This window comes from Hyperolius riggenbachi, chromosome 8, assembly GCF_040937935.1.
Source record: "Hyperolius riggenbachi isolate aHypRig1 chromosome 8, aHypRig1.pri, whole genome shotgun sequence".
NCBI classification, from domain to species: domain Eukaryota; kingdom Metazoa; phylum Chordata; class Amphibia; order Anura; family Hyperoliidae; genus Hyperolius; species Hyperolius riggenbachi.
This window is the reverse complement of record NC_090653.1, coordinates 34,650,060-34,671,911: the sequence shown is the minus strand read 5'-3', so window position 1 is coordinate 34,671,911 and position 21,852 is coordinate 34,650,060. Positions and strand designations below refer to the sequence as shown.

The window sequence follows — 21,852 nt, the reverse complement described above, 5'->3', positions numbered from 1 at the left end:
CAGTTCCTGACGCTCACCACTTGTGCAGTACCTGCCAATGCTGAGTGTTGGTCACATCCGGGTTTATTTAGCAGATTTCTCCAGAACTAGTGGATATTGAAGAGGTAGGGAAAACCCTAGCCTGGAATTCTTCTTTTCTCTACATTAAAGTATCAAAAGTTTGCACCCCTTACCTCTTCTAAAATAAATGTAGAGAGTCCTGAATTAATTGTGAATACTTTCTAGGGCAGTGTTTTTTTTCTTACTATATTCTGATATGAGTCATAAACTACTAAATAATCCAATCCAGGTTTGATGGATCACTTATGGTCTCCAGTGTTCTCTGGTTCAGTAGGACCTGAGTAAATCAACCCCATAGTCTGTGCATGCTGAAGCAGAGCTGGAAACTCTTAAACATTTGAGGGCATGTTTCTACATTGATTTTAATAGTATGAATCCTTGAATGGCCCATACTGGATTCACAAAAATAAACTTTCTAAAGGCAAATGAACTTCGAGTCTGAGCTGCAACCAGATTCTCGCGATCATTCAGCTACACTGGAAAATTTCTGCTGCAGGAGAATTCAACATGTTATCGAGCTTAAACAAGTGATCGATTTTCACACATCTCTGATTGGCTGGTCATGATCTTGTGACCATGTCTCACTTCTTCCTCAGCTAAAACAGGACGTAGATATGAGACCTGGTCAAGCCTACACAAATGCAGAAACACAAACTGGTAACTTGATCAAAATGATCACATGTTCACCTCCATTTCTCCTGCAGAAAATATTTTCCTAGGAGAACTGATCAACTCATATGAGACAACCCCAGATGTCAGGGCATCTTGAGGTTCCTCTAAGTTATATCCTGACATTGGAACCAAGTAGACAAGTTGTCTACTATTGGCTTGTCCTTCTTTCCCTCAGTTCTCACCAGGGCGAGAGGCTTGGCTGAGCTTCCCCCACAGTGGCTGAGTGTCATTGTCCTCCCTAAGATCCATCTCTTCTTCCACTAGCGACAGTAAGGGAGATGCGAGCAAGGGAGATGTGGGAATGTTAGTCACAGATTCTTCACCCATTGTGGAATCCTCTGAAAGAAGGCAGACAAGGAGCAGAGATGTGAATGAGAGCTTATGGCACAGGCAGAGTCAGGCATATTGTACCTGGAAGACAGATAGGGGTATCCTTTCAGCTGATGTGGGACTGGAAGGTGCAACATCAGCCAAGAGGGATGTATCTGTAGAGCTACAATCCGCCTGTCTCTGCCCTGAAGGGAACTTTTTTATTATTATTATTATTATTATTATTATTATTATTATTATTATTATGTTCTTCATAAGTTTTCATACATCTAAATGGACTATTGCATATAAATGCTTAAAGTAGATCCAAGATGAAAAACTAACTATAGAAAGTTTAGATGGTTTACACAGCAAATCTAGCTTCAACAGTATATGATTATTTCTTCCTGTGATACGAGAGCAGCCATATTCTGCTTGTCATCATTACACGCAGACAAGCTGCTCTGCATCTCCACCCCTCAGCCTGTGAAAACTCCACTCCCCTTTCCTCCTCTCTCCTCCCCCTTGCCTCTGAAATCTCTGGCTGGTAATGCCTCTTCCGCCTCCTTCGCAAAAAGACTCCTCCTCCCCAGACTGAGCTCGAATGAGCACTTGCAACATGGGACTCAGAATGCCTAGGAGCTGGAGATACTGTGGGTGAGGCTTGTTTAGTTTATAGGGAATTAGGGTATTAAAACAAAACAAAAAAAAAAGCATTTGGCTTGAGGAATGCCCTATAAAATATATAGGTAAGAGGCACAATTATGCAATGAGTAAAAGTTTATCTGGGATCCACAGTGACATATAGTAGAATGTAGTAAGCTATTCAGGATGCTCACTTTTACGTTCCTTGTCCTGGTTTTAGCATCAGAAGCACTTCCTATATCTATATAATGCTGTTTCTTGGTATGTAGCCCCGCCCTCCCAGTTATGCTTAGCCTAGGCTGAATAGCTATGTGGAATTCTCCTCCCACAAAGTATACTTTCTACTGGCTCTAGAACTCTCAGTAAACAAACATTCTGCAGTGATCCCCTGACAGGACTTAAGATGTCGCCACCTGTGATACATTTTAGAAAGATTTTACAATAAGCAAACACTGAATAAACTATTTATAAATGAATATTGTATAAAATAACCAATTTTTTTAATTACATTATTTTCATTACAGTTCATCTTCAATATTTACTGGTCACATTCACACACAGCATACTAACTCACAGAAGAACTGCAGACCTTCCTCTCTCCACCAGCAAAGTCAACAAGACTCTACTCTAACTATTCTATACTGTCCAGAGTCGGGACAAGGTCCTCCAGCACCTAAGGCTGAGATACCAAAGTGCGCACCTCCATCCCTCCCACCCCAGCCATCACACACTGATTGCTATTAGACTAAGAGGCGCCCCAGGGCCCCCAACACCTTAATCTCTAGCTATCTGGCTTGCAGTCACTGCCATGTACCCCTTTTCTTATTTCTCTCTGTTTCAAACACAATAGGGGAATGTTAGCTGAGTGAGTTATGCGCCCCCTCCTACACTGCGCCCTGAAGCTGGAGCCTCTCTCGCCTCTGCCTCGGCCCAGCCCTGATACTGTTATACTTAGGGTGTCCTTTAGCCATTCAGGCAATGTTGGTATTTCTTATGAGAAAACTCAGCATACTTTATGAATTTGGCATCATGGCTGCATCCAGTATTACGTTTTCTATTATCCTCCCTCCAATGACTCTTTATTTTACTGTGTCTATCTGGTCCTGCCAACTTTTTTATGATTTTACTAGTCACCATGAAGGACACACATAGGCCTGCTTTGTGCACAGAACAAAATGGCAGTCATACAAAATGGCAGTGTGCAGCAGGCTCAGAAGGGTAGCAAAGCATGCAGGGAAATCACAGGGCGGGTCTTTATGTTTAGCCTCACCTTCTAGTCCAGTGTGTAATAAATCACTCACCCCTCCCACATGCTCCACAGTACGTTTATAAAACAGTTAAAGGGGCACTACAGTGAAAAACTGTAAAATGTAAAATATGTACAAACATATACAAATAAGAAGTACATTTTTTCCAGAGTAAAATGAGCCCTAAATTACTTTTCTCCTATGCTGCTGTCACTTACAGTAGGTAGTAGAAATCTGACAGGAGTGACAGGTTTTGGACTAGTCCATCGTACTTCTTATTTGTCTATGGTTGCACATATTTTAAATTTTAAAAATTTTCGCCGTAGTGCCCCTTTAAACAGATAAACATAAGAACTGTGGGAAATGGTTTCTTATTACAGTTACAGCAGAGTGATGAGAAGTTGGTGGCTTTTATAAACGCACTGGGAAGTGTAAGGGAAGGGTTAAATGCTTTATTCAAAGCTGAGCAAGGATTAACTCAACCAGAAAATGATAAGACTGCTGAGCTTTAGTGCTGGCTACAAAGAGTTTTTTGAGGTGAAAAATCCCTGCAAGTCAATCCCAGCAAGCTATTAACAGGTGAAGTGCAAACGTGACATAAAAAAACTTCCCAGAATTACGTTTCACCCCATGTAGGCTGGAGGCAACAAGGTAAAAAGAAAGGTCACAAATCGGAGGAAGAGGTGTGGCTCTCTTCCACAAGTAGTTTCTATATTGGCCAGAGGAGTTTAGGGGATTTCCGTCTCACAAAGGAAAGTACCTTTCCTTCCAATGACGTGATTATGCCAAAACGAATTTACTTTCACATTTACTACAGTAACTAGTAAACCCAGCCATTCTCTACATCCTTTGTCTCCCTCTGTTTTATAATGAGGAGGAAATCACATGATATGGAGAGCTGCCTGAAGATGCCTGGTAAAGTACAGTGCTGCCCAAAATTATTCATACCCCTGGAAAATGACTTAAAGTTACTTTTATTCAACCATCAAGTAATTTTTTGACAGGAAATGACATAGGTGTCTCCCAAAAGATAATAAGACTATGTACAAGAGGCATTATTGTGGGGGGAAAAAACATTTCTCAGTTTTTATTTACATTTGAGCAAAACGTGTCCAGTCCAAAATTATTCATACCCTTCATAAACTGTCAGTCTGTGGAAAAATCCAAAGTTCTATACCATTCCAAATAGTCTAAGCTGTTCTAAAGCATCATAATTACCTTGATTAATTGGGAATAGCTATTTTAATCAACACAACAAGTGAAAGACAGCAGCTCTCTGCAGTTGGTTTGTGGACAGCCCTGGCTAAGACAAAGGAGCTCAGTGAGGAGCAGCGGCTGCACATTGTGGCTGCTCACAAGTCAGGAAAGGGCTACAAGGCAATTTCTAAAGATTTTCAAGTTCCAGTGGCTACAGTGCAAAGTAAAAAAATACAAGATGTTCTGTATTGTGGAAAATCTCAGAGGACGTGGACAGAAGCCAAAAGTGACACCTGTGCTGGCCAGGAGGATAGTGAGAGTGGTGAAAAAGAATCCAATGATCACCACCAAGGCCATCCTGGTGAGTCTGTGCTCTGCTGGTGGCAATGTCTCAAGGCAGACAATCCAACGGACACTGCACCTCTGCTGGATTCCACGGATGCGGACCAAGGAGGACACCACTTCTCCAGATAAGGCACACAAAAGCTCGCTTGGCCTTTGCAAATGGTCATCTGGACAAAGAAGAAGACTTCTGGTCATCTGTGTTATGGTCAGATGAAACAAAAATTGAATTGTTTGGTCACAATGGTGTTTCTTTCATTTGGCGTAAAAAATGAGAAGCCTTCAACCCAAATAACACCATCCCCACTGTAAAACATGGTGGTGGGAACCTAATGCTTTGGGAGTGTTTTTCAGCCAATGGACCAGGGAACCTAATCACGATAAACGACACCATGAAAAAAGAGCAATACATGAGAATTCTAAATGACAATATCAGGCAGTCTGCAGAGAAACTTGGCCTTGGGCACCAGTGGACATTTCAGCATGACAATGACCCAAAACACACAGCAAAATTGGTGAAGAAATGGTTAGCAGACAACAACATTAACGTTTTGGAGTGGCCCAGTCAGAGTCCTGACTTGACGTCAATTGAGATTCTGTGGAGGGAGCTAAAGATCAGGGTGATGGCAAGAAGATCCTCCAACGTGAGAGATTTGCAGCTCATTGCTAAAGATGAATGGTCAAAAATACCTGTGAAGACATGCTAAAAGCTGGTCTGCAATTAAGGGAAGAGTTTGATTGCTGTAATAGCCAATAAAGGCTTTTCTATTGATTATTGAAAAGGGTATGAATAATTTTGGACAGGACATGTTTTGTCCCCCCCCCCCCCCCCCCCACACACACACACACACACACATTAATGCCTCTTTAACATTGTCTTATTATCTTTTGGGAGACACCTATGTAATTTCCCATCAAAAATTACTTGCTGGTTCAATAAAAGGTAACTTTTAGTTAAAATTTGCCAGTGGTATGAATAATTATGGGCAGCATTGTATTCAATTTCAAGCAATCATGTAATGACCTAGATGAGCCACAAGATGGCAGTGCAGTATATAAAATCAACACAGCTGGACTAAAGAGCACCAGACCAAAATACAATAAATAATGCAGAAATGATTTAGGTGGGATGCAGAAAATTTAGACAAGAGCAAATTGTGATAGATTCAACACATTATGCATTTAAGGAAAAAAAAATCAAGAGCCTATTAGACAATATGTAGAAACGATCAATTAGTATAATTGCTGCATACATATCTCTATTGGCTGCCAGAGAGATACGTAGAGGGCGCACTTCTCTTGCGCAGACTGGCCATGAATGGCCGAAGGTACTGTAGAAGACTGAGGATGGCGGTGTGGGAGTGATACGTGCGCATGGGGCTGGAGGAAGCCCCAGGTATGTATAAAACTTTTATATCATCTCTTTCTTTTATGTTGGTGGTTGGGATTTTGCTGTAAATCTAGCGAGTGAACAGTCACCCCAACGCATCACAAGATGTAGCGTTCAGGATCATCTGAAGGGGAGTACACTGTTCCCCTTCTACCCACAGGCTTCAGAAGCTGCACCGTCATATGTTGTCATCCTTCCTCCCCCTTTCATAGCAACAGAATGTGTTGCTCGGCTGTAGCCTAGGACTTGTCTGTACAGCACTCGGCCCTGAACTGTCACCTGAAGGTTCAGGTTCTGATCTCAATAGACAACAGTCATTATACGTGTGCACATACCTTAAAGAGCCACTGTAGTGACATTTAGAAGAATGCAGTAAAATATTCAGGATACCCACTTTTATGATAATTTTCCTGGTGTCGGCATAAGAAGCACCACCTATAGCTTTACATTGCTGTATGTTGCTATACAGAGCTGCACCTGACAGGACTAAAGATACTACATGTGATGCATTTCAGAAGTAAATCAGGGAGAGGAAAGATTTTACAATAGGCAAAACACTGACTAACAATCTGTAAATAAACATGGTGAGAAAAAAGTACTTTTATTAACGACATTCTTTCCTACCGCTCCTCTTTAGGGCTCTATTCAAACAAACGACAGTGGTGCATCCACCGCCTGTCAGCTGCTCTGATGGATACACGGGGCATTTGCAGACAGCTGCAAACTTTGTGTAGTGGAGTAACTACAATTTATGGTGCCCCCAGCAAAACTTTGATTGGCCCCCCTAATGGTCACACCCCTTCCCTTGCCTTCCCTTGGTGCCCTCCACAGCATGGAGGTTCATCTCACAAGGGCCATAAAACAAGTGTAGTCATGCTCTTCACACCCATAACAAGTGTAGCCACAAACACACCTGATCTGAAGTATAGTCCCCTGTATGGGAGGGAGGGAAGGTTAGTAGTTAGGGGCCCCTCATGGCTCTGGGCCCCCTGCATGCTCCTCCTCTCTAGTTACCCTTTGGGGTAGTGGGTGACGCCTTTTCCCTTTCATGTACATTTGTGGGGCTATCAGCTGCGCGCTGCATGTTACAAGCGTTGGCTCTCTACTGTGCCACCAACTGCACTGCACGACATACACTGACACACGCAGTTTGGGCCCATTCACACTAGGGTGATCAGCGGGTGATTCCTGAAGTACTAGCACTTTTGAAAGTGCTGGCGCAATTGTAACCGTATGGCAGTAATCTCACTGCCGTAATTGCCGCTGATCGTGGGCATTTCGCAATTAACGGCAATCGCAAAACATGTTGAATGCAGCATTTTCTTGCGATGATGGAGCGATCACGATACAGTGCTTTTAAAAGCGCTGATCACGATCGATCTGAATCGCGAGAGTGTACAGTGATCAGAGTGTACAGCTAATCGCGGTAAAATCACCCATGCAAAGCGCTACCTATTTGCGACTTACAAGTGTGAATGGCCCCTTACAATCGCTGCCATTCGGGGGGAATACAAAATAACTACGTGGCTCTCTTTTCTTAGCTGATCGGCAGCTGAACCACATTGCAAGCGGGTAGCTCAGCCATCTATGTGAGCTAACTCTATCCCTCGAACTATTACCCTCAATTACCAGCTTGTACCCCTCGTCTAATAAGATCTTTGGAATACAACAAGGAATAAATATCGCGTCATCTTACATAGTACCATAAAAATAAAAACAAGCAAGCTATAAAGTAAAGCTGCACATAACAGCCCCACATTGTCCAGTTATCAGGTTTCTTACCACTTCTGAAGTTCTTCCAGTACATATACCCTAGGATGAGGACGACGAGTCCCAACACGAAGACCACCGTAGCCACACTGATCTTTATAATCTGTATCTGGGTCAAACCAGGTCCTGCTCAAACAAGAAGAGTAGATGAGATAAGCAACCAATAAACAACAACGTGATGATGTCAGATTATGGAGATGAGGTGAGAAAAAGCAGCACAAAGAGAGTTGAAGAATAAAGCCTGTACACACCTTCAAGTTCAATCGTCCAATCACTGACCAATTTTACCACCTCCATGTAGTATGAAAGATTCCATTCACAATCTGATCATAGTATTCAAAATCTGTTGGCCCTCATACTACATGGAGTAGGTAAAATTAGCCAATCATTGGCCAATAAAGATTGAAGGTCTGCACCAGGCTTAACCAGTTCTGAATCCTTTGAAGGCACATCTACTCCCCTGGAAACTTCACTTGTGGATCAGGAGTGCAGATATGCATCTGGGTGTAGTCGATCATGGCGAGTGATCGCGAGCGCTCCCGCACATGTCCGCAAGTGCCCCCGTTGCTGACCCGCCGATCAGTGATTGGTGACTGGGAACATTTGTTCCTAATGCAGATCAAAGTGCCCAGAAGTAACGATTACCGGCATCAGCAAGATGCCTGTGGTCATTAACAAAAAAAAAAAAAACAGACATGCACATTACTTCCTGTATATCTAGTGGCCAAAAATGAAAACTAAAAGTAAAATGCATTAAAATAAATAAATCGCCCATTAATTTTTAACCCTTTCTACCCATATTTGCCTAAGTAAAGCACAGGAGAAAAAAAAAAAAAAAAAACATGAATGGTTACCTTAGAGACTTAGCTTTTTTCAATGTGTAAGTCATGAGGGTAGATTACTGTTATTTTTGTAACTAAAGGCTTTTAGTTTAAAAAAATAGAAAATGGAAAAAATACACTTTTATTTCCAAATACAATATTGTCGCCATACATTGTTCTAGGCCAGGGCTGCCCAATAGGTCGATCGCGATCTACCGGTAGATCGCGACCGCCTTCAGAGTAGATCGTGGCCGGGCGGCCGCGTCTTGACTTATTCTGCAGCCACGGCTGTCAGATTTTGCTGCCAGAGCAGCATCAGTGAGGAGAGGGGAGGCGCGGCTGAAGAGGAGGCGTGGCTGAAGGGGAGAGGAGTGAAGGAGGATATAGCGTCTCCTCCCCGCCAGGCTGCTCGTGACAGAGTGTCTTCCAGGGCTGCCAACCATCATCCAGTTCCTGGCTAGCAGAGAAAGCTCTCCTTAGGTCAGTAGTGCTACCCGAGTGCCATCTTCCTGCCTCAGCTGTATTATGCCATCTTAATGCACAGCATGCATCTTCCAGCCACTGCCGACTGATAAGCTGTCAGCAGGGAGATGCATGCAACAGTCAGCAGCACAGCTAAGGATGCTTCCGTGCTGAGATGTGATAACCTGGTGTCGCCCTTCCTAGAAAACAGCATGGGGTCACAGGAGTGAAGAGAGAAGGGGGAAGCTGTTCTCCAGGCAAGGAATGGGGGTTGATGAGCGATTAAGTGTGAAGCAGGGAAGGAGAGTGATTCTCTGCTGAAACTAGAGCTGAGCTTTGTGTAAATAATTATCCTGTAAATAGCACAGGGACACAGCTCTAAAAGTTAAAATGCATTGTTTTATATTTTTAACTGGTTCTTGGGAGCTGCTCAGATGCTGGTAATATGGTAGCAGCAGTTCTGAGTGAGTCTAGTGGAGGTTAACTTCCTGCTGTATAGCCTGAATGTGGGACAGGCAGAAATTACTTTTTCTCTTTGCAGAACTGAGCCTAACTATTCTGGGATATGGGGGAACGTGTGTGTGTGTGTGGGGGGGGGGGATGTCAAGACAGTGTGTGTGTGTGTGTGTACGTAGGAGGGGGGTAGATCTCCTGGGCTCTGCAATTTTTAAAGTAGCTCGCGAACCGAAAAAGTGTGGGCACCCCTGTTCTAGGCCTAGGGACATAATTGAAATGTTGTAATAAATGGGCAAATAAAGTGAGTGTGCTTTATCCATAGTTCCACTTTTTATTTTTAAACTATAATGGTTCAAAACTGAGAAATAATGTTTTTTTTTTTTTTTTTAATTACCTAAAATAATTCTTAGCAAAAAGGAACACCCAAAGAAAGCCTGATTGTGGGAGGGGGGAAAAAAAAAAAAAAAGAAAAGAAAAAAAAAAAAGGTACAAATTATTTTGCCGCGATAGATGGTGATAAAGTTCTTGGTAAATGAACGGGAAGAGTGTGATATGTAAAAGTTGCTGTGTTATTAAAGTGACGCTAAAGCAAAAAAAAAAAAAAATGATATGATATGATATAATGAATGGTATGTGTAGCATGGATAAACAATAGAATATTACTATCAAAGAAAAGAGTCTCATACTCTTATTTTCAGTTATATAAGCTTTAGGTTATTTTAGGATTTCCATAAATTGTAATGAAGAGGTTTATTTTTCATGCTGTATCTAATCCACATTATTTGTAACAGTGAAGAAATTCTGCGTTTAGTTCCACTTCAAGGCTCCCACTTGTAGCTACATAGGTCTGTTGAACCTTAATCAATCGAATGACTCCTACACCACAGTAATTCATTGTTAAGACCTCCATAAAGTTAGTATGCCAATGATAGCGATGACACCCCCCCCCCACCCCCATTTCCTCTGCAATTCCATACTCACTCCAGTTCTTTGCTATTGGTGTAGTCAGGGTTGAATGATACACCATGCACGTGTAGTTGTCTGAAGGCAGGGAATTCCTCATGTCCATGGTAGCCACCAACTGGTAGGTCCAGTCTCCGACCTGTACAGCCTCCGAGTGATTCTTCACAAAAACGTCATTTTTGAACCATGCTACCCCAATATCAGGAGGGTAAAACCCGGACACATGGCAGATCAGGACTGGCAGGCCCTCACTGTGCACCACGACTGGCAAGAAGACCTCTACCGATGGTTCAGCTAGAGAGATAGACAACAAGAGATGTGGGTAAGGGACATTATACCAATTGTAATGCGCATATAGCTACAAGATATACAGCGTATACACACACAACTATTCACATCACACCTGCTACAAGAGGGACTTACAAGCTTATCTCACTACTATATGTACTCTGCAAAAAGACATGTTCACAAGACAACCTACCAACAGATTTTGTTTAGGTAAACAACAAAACACATATAGCGTAATAGGTCTTAAAGAAAACCTGTATCGAGAAAAATGTCCCCTGGAGGGTACTCAACTCGGGTGAGAAGCCTCCGGATCCTATTGAGGCTTCCCCGTCCTCCTGTGTCCCGCGGCGGTCTCGCTGCAGCCCTCCGAACAGCGGGGATGTAAATATTTACCTCCCCGACTCCAGCTCAGTATCCTCTCTCCGCTCGGAGATAGGCGGAAATAGCTGATCGCTGTCGGGCCGCTCTACTGCGCAGGTGCAAGTCTCCTGCGCCTGCATAGTAGAGCGGACCCGACTGAGATAGGCTATTTCCGCCTATCTCCGTCAGAAGAGCCACAACAGCACCACCGCTGGAGCCAGGGAAGGTAAATAAATCAGCGCTTGCCAGCCTTGTCGGAGGAGGACTCCGGGTCGCTTCGGGGGAGCCAGCGCTGGACAGCCTGCAGCTACAGGGATGGGGGAAGCCACATTAAGATCCAGAGGCTTCCCAAGACGAGTACCCCCCAGGGAACGTTTTTTTTTGTTACAGAATCTCTTTAACCTTCCTGGCGGTAACCCCGAACGTAGTCCGGGGTAAGCCGCGCAGGAGGTTTTCTCAGGCCCTGCTGGGCCGATTTGCGCAATTTTTTTTTGCTGCACGCAGCTAGCACTTTGCTAGCTGCATGAGCACACCGATCGCCACCTCCCCGCGCCGATTCGCCGCTATCCGCGTCGCTGCAGAACGCCCCCCCTAGACCCCTGCGCTGCCTGGCCTATCAGCGCCAGGCATCGCTGAGGGGTGGATCAGGACTCCCTTAGACGTCACGACGTCCATGACGTCATCCCGCCCCGTCGCCATGGCAACGGGGGAAGCCCTCCAGGAAATCCCGTTCTTTGAACGGGATTTCCTGATCGCCGATCACCGGAGGCGATCAAAGAGGGTAGGGGGATGCCGCTGCACAGCGGCTATCATGTAGCGAGCCCTAGGCTCGCTACATGATTTAAAAAAAAACAAAAAACGGCTGCACTGCCCCCTGGCGGTTTTTAATAGACCGCCAGGAGGGTTAATGAAAGTGCTTCTCACACTACAACACATGTATACTCAATTCCCGTTAGAAGCGGAGGAGCAATGCATGTTACTGGAGGAGATGTCCAAACAAGCTGCCAGGGTCAGCAGCTAAACCCAGATGGAACTCCAACCAAGTTTAAAAACTCTGTCATGCAGGACACTGATAGCAACGCCTCACAGGAGTACATCACTAAGTCTCTCCGTCACTATGCATTTCTGGCTCCTCCCCCTTCATCACCTGGGCCCTGAAATGCCTAGTGATGGAGAGACTTTGGCCCATATGCAATTCCTTTTTTCTCCGGAGTTTTCTCCTAGGAGATCAATTTTCATTTTCGATTTAGAATACATTTTAAGCACTTTGTAATGGCAAAAGTACCAAAATGACCATTCAATCGCTGCTTACATCTATACACGTGCCACCAAGATTGTTGGACATTGATTTGCATTCCTATTACTTTTAACCCCTTCCCGGCCACCTAACACCGATAGGCGTCGGGAAGGTGGCTCCCCCAGGACTGCCTAATGCCGATCGGCATCAAGAGATAAGCGGTAATCACGCGCGCATCCCCGCTGAATAACGGAGCGGACCAGCTGTACATTCACCGCAGCTGCGCTTCTGGATTCTATTCCTTGGTGTGCTTACAAACACATTCCACATCCCTAAGGAAGAAATTGCGGATACATAGCAGGTAATCTTCAACAACAGTACACCCTGTGCATTAAAACACACTATGCGGAGATTACTTCCACCACATGCAGGATGGGGACACACACCCCCCTTTAATTCCCTGCTCACCGGACAACTCTTGCTCTTAAAGGGGAACTGAAGAGAGAGGTATATGGAGGCTGCCATGTTTATTTCCTTTTAAGCAATACCAGTTGCTTGGCAGCCCTGCTGATCCTCTGCCTCTAATACTATTAGCCATAGCCACTGAACAAGCATGCAGCAGATCAGGTGTTTCAGACTCTGACAAGACTAGCTGCATGCTTGTTTCTGGTGTTATTCAGATACTACTGCAGAGAAATACACCAGCAGGGCTGCCAGGCAACTGGTATTGATTAAAAGGAAATAAATATGGCAGCTTCCGTATACCTCTTACTTCAGTTCCCCTTTAAGCGTATCAGTGTATCTTTAAAACCGAACTCTAAAAATAAAGCAGAAATCCGCTTTCCATAGCATAAAAAATTCTTTTAATATGGATCACAGGCCCCAAATTACATTAAGCGTACCAAATAAATGATTAAAACAGCATATCTCACATATCCTCATCACAGACAGGTCTCTCCGCCTTTCCACTGGCAAACCCTCTGTCTGGCGTCGGATCAGGTAGCGTGCGTGTCTCTGGCTCCGCCTACGCGTTTAATCACTAGGGGGCGTGACTCATCAGGAGCAATTGTACAGTGGTGCGATCCAGTGTAGCATTGTACGGGGGATGGCTCTGTCACTGGGCTGTCCCCAGGAGAGGCTCACAAACAATCGTCTCTCATAGGCCGATGCCTATAAGAACGTTAAATAACGAAAACCACGTGAAACCGTTAACGAAAACCATGTGTTCTTACGCATTAAAATGAAAAGTTCTATGGAGATATAACGAAATATAACGAAATGTGCATGTCAAGCCTAGTACGAACAACCGTTTTCTAACGATGTACTACTTTTGCAAACGATCGTCGTTTAAAAAAAATCCACCAAGGCAGATCTTTCGTTTTTACCGATCTAGCTCGTCCATCGTTTGACTTAAAGGTCATTGGAGTTTTTTTAAAACGATCGTCATTTGAAATGATCGGGGAACGATCGTTTCAAACGACTATAGTCGCATGTGTGTACGCACCTTAAGCCAAGTGCACCCTACATACATAAATTAAGTAGCCATGTTCCCCAGATAACAGAATTAAGCTGATTTCAGATCTGAATGATGTGGAGGCATGGGGGTGCAGCACAGGGGCAGGCATGGGGGTGCAGCACAGGGGCAGGCATGAGACGCAGCACAGAGGCAGGCATGGGGGTGCAGCACAGGGGCAGGCATGAGACGCAGCACAGAGGCAGGCATGGGACGCAGCACAGGGGCAGGCATGGGGGTGCAGCACAGGGGCAGGCATGAGACGCAGCACAGGGGCAGGCATGGGGGTGCAGCACAGGGGCAGGCATGGGGGTGCAGCACAGGGGCAGGCATGGGACGCAGCACAGGGGCAGGCATGGGACGCAGCACAGGGGCAGGCATGAGACGCAGCACAGGGGCAGGCATGGGGGTGCAGCACAGGGGCAGGCATGGGGGTGCAGCACAGGGGCAGGCATGGGGGCGCAGCACAGGGGCAGGCATGGGGGCACAGCACAGGGGCAGGCATGGGGGCACAGCACAGGGGCAGGCATGGGGGCACAGCACAGGGGCAGGCATGGGGGTGCAGCAGAGGGGCAGGCATGGGGGTGCAGCACAGGGGCAGGCATGGGGGTGCAGCACAGGGGCAGGCATGGGGGTGCAGCACAGGGGCAGGCATGGGGGTGCAGCACAGGGGCAGGCATGGGGGCACAGCACAGGGGCAGGCATGGGACGCAGCACAGGGGCAGGCATGGGGGTGCAGCACAGGGGCAGGCATGGGGGTGCAGCACAGGGGCAGGCATGGGGGTGCAGCACAGGGGCAGGCATGGGGGCGCAGCACAGGGGCAGGCATGGGACGCAGCACAGGGGCAGGCATGGGACGCAGCACAGGGGCAGGCATGGGGGTGCAGCACAGGGGCAGGCATGGGGGTGCAGCACAGGGGCAGGCATGGGGGCGCAGCACAGGGGCAGGCATGGGGGTGCAGCACAGGGGCAGGCATGGGACGCAGCACAGGGGCAGGCATGGGACGCAGCACAGGGGCAGGCATGGGACGCAGCACAGGGGCAGGCATGGGGGTGCAGCACAGGGGCAGGCATGGGGCGCAGCACAGGGGCAGGCATGGGGGCGCAGCACAGGGGCAGGCATGGGGGGCAGCACAGGGGCAGGCATGGGGGGCAGCACAGGGGCAGGCATGGGGGCGCAGCACAGGGGCAGGCATGGGGGCGCAGCACAGGGGCAGGCATGGGGCGCAGCACAGGAGCAGCTTGGTGCCTATGGTGCTGTGGCGCCTATTATTATTATTATTATTTATTTATTTATTTATAAAGCGCCAACATATTCCGTTGCGCTGTACAATGTAAGAAAACAAACAAGGGATACATAATGATACAGACAATGATAAACATGAAAATATGAACACTGATACAAGATACAGCACTGCTGATTACAATTTGATTTAACAGGATGACTAAAATGTATAAATTTCTAACAGTGTGCAAGCAATTGAATTAATAACATTCCATGACACAAAAGGGTGAGAGCCCTGCCCTTGCGAGCTTACAATCTAAAGGAATGGGGTGGAAACAAGAGGTGGGGGAAGTATACAGTATATGTACAGGCAGTGCGTAATTACGTTATTTAGCTAATGCCTATGGCATTAGCCATGCCTGCACCCCTCTGGATACACCTCTGCAGGCATATGAAACCTGTTTGGGTATCTAGTAGGTAAGTTAACATCTGTACAGGTATATAAGATCCTGAAAAAAATTAATGAGCCTGCTTTGGGAAGTAGCAATAGCTGTATTGTTTTTTTTTGACTGATCACTATAGCTCTCCTCTTCCAGAGCAGGGTGTTGTAGTCACACTTGTTATTGGTGGAGGGAGTTTGGTGGACACACTGTTATGGAAGGGGATCATGGTGGACCCACTGATTATATTACACTAGAAGGTGGGCCCCCAGGCTGTGGAGAATACTGCAGGGAAAGGGGTGTAAACATTGGATGAGCCTCATCAAAGTATCACTGGGGGAGAAGAGGGGACCCTAAGACTTGTAGTTACACCCCTACTTCTGGGATACTTATTTGCCTATTGCCCAATTGGGATGATTAACCCTCTGATATTTTCTATAACAAGACTTCACCAATGGATGCACTCACCCCTCCTCTCTACTGTCTTCTCCCAGAAGGTCCCAATGTTCTGCTTGCAGCGTTCCTTCTCTTTTTTAACTCGATCTGGCATTTGTGGATCCATGTTCAGGCGGGCTGAGAATATCCTCACCACGTCAAGCACCTGCTCAATACTTCTTGTTGGTATAAACATTCCAGCTGACTCATCATAAAGGAGCACAAACTGGCGATTGAAATTAAAACCATAGATAAAACTATTATTTCCTTCCTTGTCATCGCTGTAGGTGCACACCGTCATCTCCTGCATCACATAGCCTGCAAAGACAAGTCAGAAGCATTACTGCACTGGAAAATAATGAAATATTACCCATCATACTTTGCCTGGCTTCCTGAAGTTCTATTGTATGTTCTAGAATTTCACCTGCAGGGAGGCAATTAGTTTATCAGCTGATCTGATCATGTGATCTTGTCTTGCTGTTGCATCCTGTGTAGGCCGATTGTGACCAGCCAATCACAGAAGTTCAAACTGATGAACAGATATTCTCCATAACACAAATGCTCCATGTACATTCTGCCTCTGAAGAAGTTGGTTTAAACCAGCGAAACAGCTGGCAGGCACTTTATACCCCCACTGCTGTGTACCGGCTATCTCCCCACCGAAATAAAGGGATGGTACTTATCCGTTAGCCGGGCGCATCCGGCAGGTGGCGACAAAACTCCACCAGAGTTTCATCTTTCCCTACTATCCATGTCGGCCTGGAGTATAGTAATTAGCGCCACCTGCCGGATGCGCCCGGCTAACGGATAAGTACCAAAGGGATTTTAAGAAGTGGTGCCTCCATTTTCTTCTTCTATACTTAGGGCCGCGCCTGGGCGGGTGCTGCGGGTGCATTGCACCCAGGCGCCTCTCTCTGAGGCGCCGCCCAGCCGCCGCTCACCCCCTCTGGCCGCCGCTCCCCCACTCTAGCCGCCGCTCCCCTCTCCCTCTAGCATGTCAGACCTCGATCAGGCGGCGACCAATAGTGCGGGCACTAGGACCTAGCACACCGCACTGATATGCGGAAGTGACATCACTTCCGCATATAGAGCGGGTGCGTCCGGCGCCCGCTCTTACTGGTCGGGTCGCCCGCTGATCCTGAGGTCTGACGCTGGGCTGCTGCTGCTGGCTGCAAGGTGAGGGGGGAGCAGCGGCTAGAGTAGGGGGTCCCTGTCACTCATTGCCTAAACGGGGTCCCTGTCACTCACTACCTAAAGGGGGTCCCTGTCACTCACTACCTAAAGGGGGTCCCTGTCACTCACTACCTAAAGGGGGTCCCTGTCACTCACTACCTAAACGGGGGTCCCTGTCACTCACTACCTAAACGGGGCTCCCTGCCACTCACTACCTAAGCGGGGCTCCCTGTCACTCACTGTCTAAACGGGGGTCCCTGTCTCTCACTGCCTAAACGGGGTCCCTGTCACTCACTAGCTAAACGGGGCTCCCTGTCACTAGCTAAACGGGGCTCCCTGTCACTCACTAGCTAAACGGGGCTCCCTGTCACTCACTAGCTAAACAGGGTCCCTGTCACTCACTACCTAAAGGGGGTCCCTGTCACTCACTACCTAAAGGGGGTCCCTGTCACTCACTACCTAAACTGGGGTTCCTGTCACTCACTACCTAAACTGGGGTCCCTGTCTCTCACTGCCTTAACAGGGGTCCCTGTCACTCACTGCCTAAACGGGGCTCCCTGTCACTCACTAGCTAAACGGGGCTCCCTGTCACTCACTAGCTAAACGGGGCTCCCTGTCACTCACTAGCTAAAGGGGCTCCCTGTCACTCACTAGCTAAACAGGGCTCCCTGTCACTCACTAGCTAAACGGGGGTCCCTGTCACTCACTACCTAAACGGGGGTCCCTGTCACTCACTACCTAAACGGGGTCCCTGTCTCTCACTACCTAAACTGGGGTCCCTGTCTCTCACTGCCTAAACTGGGGTCCCTGTCACTAGCTAAACGGGGCTCCCTGTCACTCACTAGCTAAATGGGGTCCCTGTCACTCACTAGCTAAACGGGGCTCCCTGTCACTCACTAGCTAAACGGGGTCCCTGTCACTCACTACCTAAAGGGGGTCCCTGTCACTCACTACCTAAAGGGGGTCCCTGTCACTACCTAAACTGGGGTTCCTGTCACTCACTACCTAAATTCGGGTCCCTGTCTCTCACTGCCTAAACGGGGGTCCCTGTCACTCACTACCTAAACGGGGGTCCCTGTCACTCACTACCTAAACTGGGGTCCCTGTCTCTCACTGCCTAAACTGGGGTCCCTGTCACTCACTACCTAAACGGGGGACATGGGTGTGATTAGGCAGGACATGGGTGTAGTTATGTGGTTGGGCGTGGTTAATTTAACCACTCCCATAGGCGCCAGAGAAAACCTTGCACCCAGGTGCCAGGCACCCCAGGCTCACCCCTGTCTATACTACACAAATTCTCCATAATGTACAATAATGATTGAAAATGGTCAATAGGGCCCGGTTCACACTTGTAAATTGCGACCACAATCACCTAGCGATTGTGATTTTCCGTTACATTTCTTAATGATTGCATTTTGCGATTCTCATTCTGGTGAAAAAGAATTGCAACGCAATTGATAGGAAAATGCTGCATGTAGCACGTTTGCGATTATCACAAACACTCTGCAATCGCTGCAGTAAGAGTAATCACACAGTATTACTCGAGCAGTAGCGATTTGCTGATCGCTGGCGATTCGCGCCCCAGTGTGAACAGGGCCTAAGACGTTAAAGAAAACCTGAACTGAAAATTAAAAGTCAAAATAAACATACACAAGTCATACTTACCTCCCATGTAGTCTACTTATCAATCTCTTTCTCCTCTCCTGCGTCCTGTTTGTTCACTGTGATCAATAGAATTCTCCGTCCTCCATTTTGAAAATGGCCATTACACCATAACAGCTTTCTGCTCAGCACACATTTAAACTGTAACATCGCCCACTTGAGCCATAGGGAAACATGGAAATATCAGTTCTCCTCTCAGCTGTAACTGACACATAACTGACAGCAACTGATATATTTCAGTTCTGACAAAATGTTGTCAGAACTGGAAGGTATCATTGTCTGAAGAAAATGGTGAGCTTCTGAGAGGAATTGATGGCAAGGTAATTATGTAATGTTCATTTGAAGTTACCTCATGTGTTTATTTTAAATAATTGTACTCAGTACAGGTTCCCCTTTAAGGCCTCCTTTCCACGAACTGTTGAGCTGTGTGCTCAGCAAGCAGTTACCAGGCAGCAACAAGCAGTTATCATGCAGCAGCAAGCAGTTACCAGGCAGCAGTAAGCAGTTACCAGGCAGCAGCAAGCCGTTACCAGGCAGCAGCGAGCCGTTACCAGGCAGCAGCGAGCCGTTACCAGGCAGCAGCGAGCCGTTACCAGGCAGCAGCGAGCCGTTACCAGGCAGCAGCGAGCCGTTACCAGGCTGCAACAAGCAGTTACCAGGCTGCAACAAACAGTTACCAGGCAGCAGCGAGCAGTTACCAGGCAGCAGCGAGCAGTTACCAGGCAGCAGCGAGCAGTTACCAGGCAGCAGCGAGCAGTTACCAGGCAGCAGCGAGCAGTTACCAGGCAGCAGCGAGCAGTTACCAGGCAGCAGTGAGCAGTTGAGAGAGTTTAAGAGGCATTTCACTGCCTATCAGCGGTCCGTGGAAAGGAGGCCTAATACTGAGAGATGGTCAACGAGATGCAAATAATTTTAAATGTATGCAAATATATCTGCTAGTTTTATGTAAAGTTTATACAGCTGGGAAATGGGCTCTATCAAATATCACGGCAGCCGGATTTGAGGGCTGGAACCCACAGGAGCGCTTTTGGCAGCGTTTTGGCAGCACTGCGATACGCTAGCAGTTTGCCAAAACGCTGGGCTAATGTTAATGGATGGGGAAACTTCCACAGGAGCATTTGCGTTTCTCAGAAACGCAAACGCAGGACGTGCAGCATTTTGGGAGCGTTAGCGCTTCAATGTAAAGTATTGAACCGCTAGCGGAAACGCTCAGCAAAACCTAAACTGAGCGGTTTTGCTAGCGTTTTGCGGGTCAGCACACTGTAACAAAATTAAAAATAATTCACAGGACCAATCAGGATAAAAACGCGAAACGCAAAACGCTACACAACCGCTGAGGAAAAAAATACACTGTTGCAAAACGCGACCGAAAACTCGCATGAATCCGCTTGCAAACCGTTCAGGCAAAACGCTAGCGGTTGCGTTTTGCGTTTGCGGATTTCAGTGGGTTCCAGGCCTGATGGGTCTGTTTTCAAGCTGCATAAATTGACATGATATTAGCAGATATGTTTGCATAAACTCAGAATAATTTGCATCTCATTGACCATCCCTACTAATAATTTCAGTTTGCATGAAAATGGGCTCTATTCTCAAAGACTTCCCGCATGCGGTAATGTACATGCGGGAAGTTTGCGACCAAAACACCGTCAAGTTGACATTCTCAAAATGTTCCGCATGTTTTTTCTGCATGTGGAAAAAGTGTGGAAAAAGTGCGGGATTCATGCAGAAAAATTTCCGCAAAAGTCGGTATTTTCCGCAATAAATGGCGGTACTTATCCGTTAGCCGGGCGCATCCGGCAGGTGGCGCTAATTACTATTCCCCCTCCAGGCCGACATGGATAGTAGGGAAAGATGTAACTCTGGTGGAGTTTTGTCGCCACCTGCCGGATGCGCCCGGCTAACGGATAAGTACCTAAATGGCTGTTTCCGCATCTTTTTTCCCGCATGCGGAAAACATGCGGAAAATATTAGTGAATGTGGAAAAAATGCGGAGTTTACCGCTGGCGGAAATTTAGCGGTAAAATTTTGCGGTGTTTTTGCCTCTTAGTGAATAGAGCCCATTATAATGCAAATTATATGTAGCTTGGAATAAGGAAAGACTGATTCTGATTGGCCTGATTCTAAAGGTGGTCACTAACAATACAATTTGCCGAACGATCGTTTATGAATGATTCTTCGTATGAACGATCAGAAATGATCGTTTGGGACCAGAGCTGTGGAGTCGGTATAAAAATGATCTGACTCCAACCCTGAGTCCACAGTTTAAGAAACTACCGACTCCAGGTACCCAAAATGCCTCTGACTCCTCAACCCTGACTCCTTAGGCTACATACACACTTGAGATAAAAGTCTTTGGAAAATGAAAGATCACAGACCAATTTTACCCCCCTCCATGTAGTATGAGAGCCACACCTTCACAGTCTTTTCTATGGAGCTGAACTCCCCATCAGAAAAAAATCTTTGCAAGATGTTGCACACACAGATGCTGAACAGACACAAAAGATCAGTATCTGCAAAAGATCTGTTCCTGCAAAAGATCCGTTCCTGCAAATTGCATTCATAGTCTATGAGATCTGCAGATCATCATACACACCTTGTTTAACAGACATTCATCTGCAGATCTGATAATCATCTGCAGATCTGAAGATCCATCCTGGTGGATCTGATCTGCAGATGAATGTCTGTTAAACAAGGTGTGTATGAGGATCAGTGGTGCTCTCACGAATGGTCGTGCTCACGTGATTCACGGCCATTTGTACGCATCACGAAGGCCGTGATCCGCATGGATCACGACATCGCGTCAAATCCGGATCACGGCATGCGTACGAAAATAGTAATCACGGCCGTGATGCGGATTTTTCCCAAAACATGTCACTGGGCCAATCAGAGGCCCCTGACGCAGGCTAGAGCAACCAATCACAGGAGGGGAGGCTTGCTTCCCTGCTGAAACTTCCAGACAGTTGTCCGCATGCCCATTGCCCAGCATGCATAAGAACACGTACGTTTTTACGTGTACGAGCTGAAGTTACGCATGCGCAGTTAGTGTGTACGGGTACTGGGCTGCCTTTACGTATTGAACACTATGTCACGTACATACATGCGGATTTTTATGTACGCATGGCCTACCGATACGCATGCGCACTCTCACCTGTTAACACGTACATTTCTACGCATGGCGGCATGGC

The 21,852-nt window shown here is 46.7% G+C and overlaps 1 protein-coding gene across 1 annotated transcript in view; it reads right to left on the bottom strand.

Annotated features, from left to right (window-relative positions):
• Window positions 1-21,852, bottom strand: part of LOC137528717 (class II histocompatibility antigen, M beta 1 chain) — a 59,584-nt gene that overhangs the window by 19,369 nt on the left and 18,363 nt on the right. The window contains exons 2-4 of the mRNA XM_068250229.1: window positions 15,866-16,150; window positions 10,353-10,628; window positions 7,645-7,758 (exon numbers count right to left, since the gene is read on the bottom strand). Of these exons, the coding sequence (XP_068106330.1) occupies window positions 7,645-7,758; window positions 10,353-10,628; window positions 15,866-16,150 (675 nt within the window). The remainder of the gene's footprint in view (window positions 1-7,644; window positions 7,759-10,352; window positions 10,629-15,865; window positions 16,151-21,852) is intronic.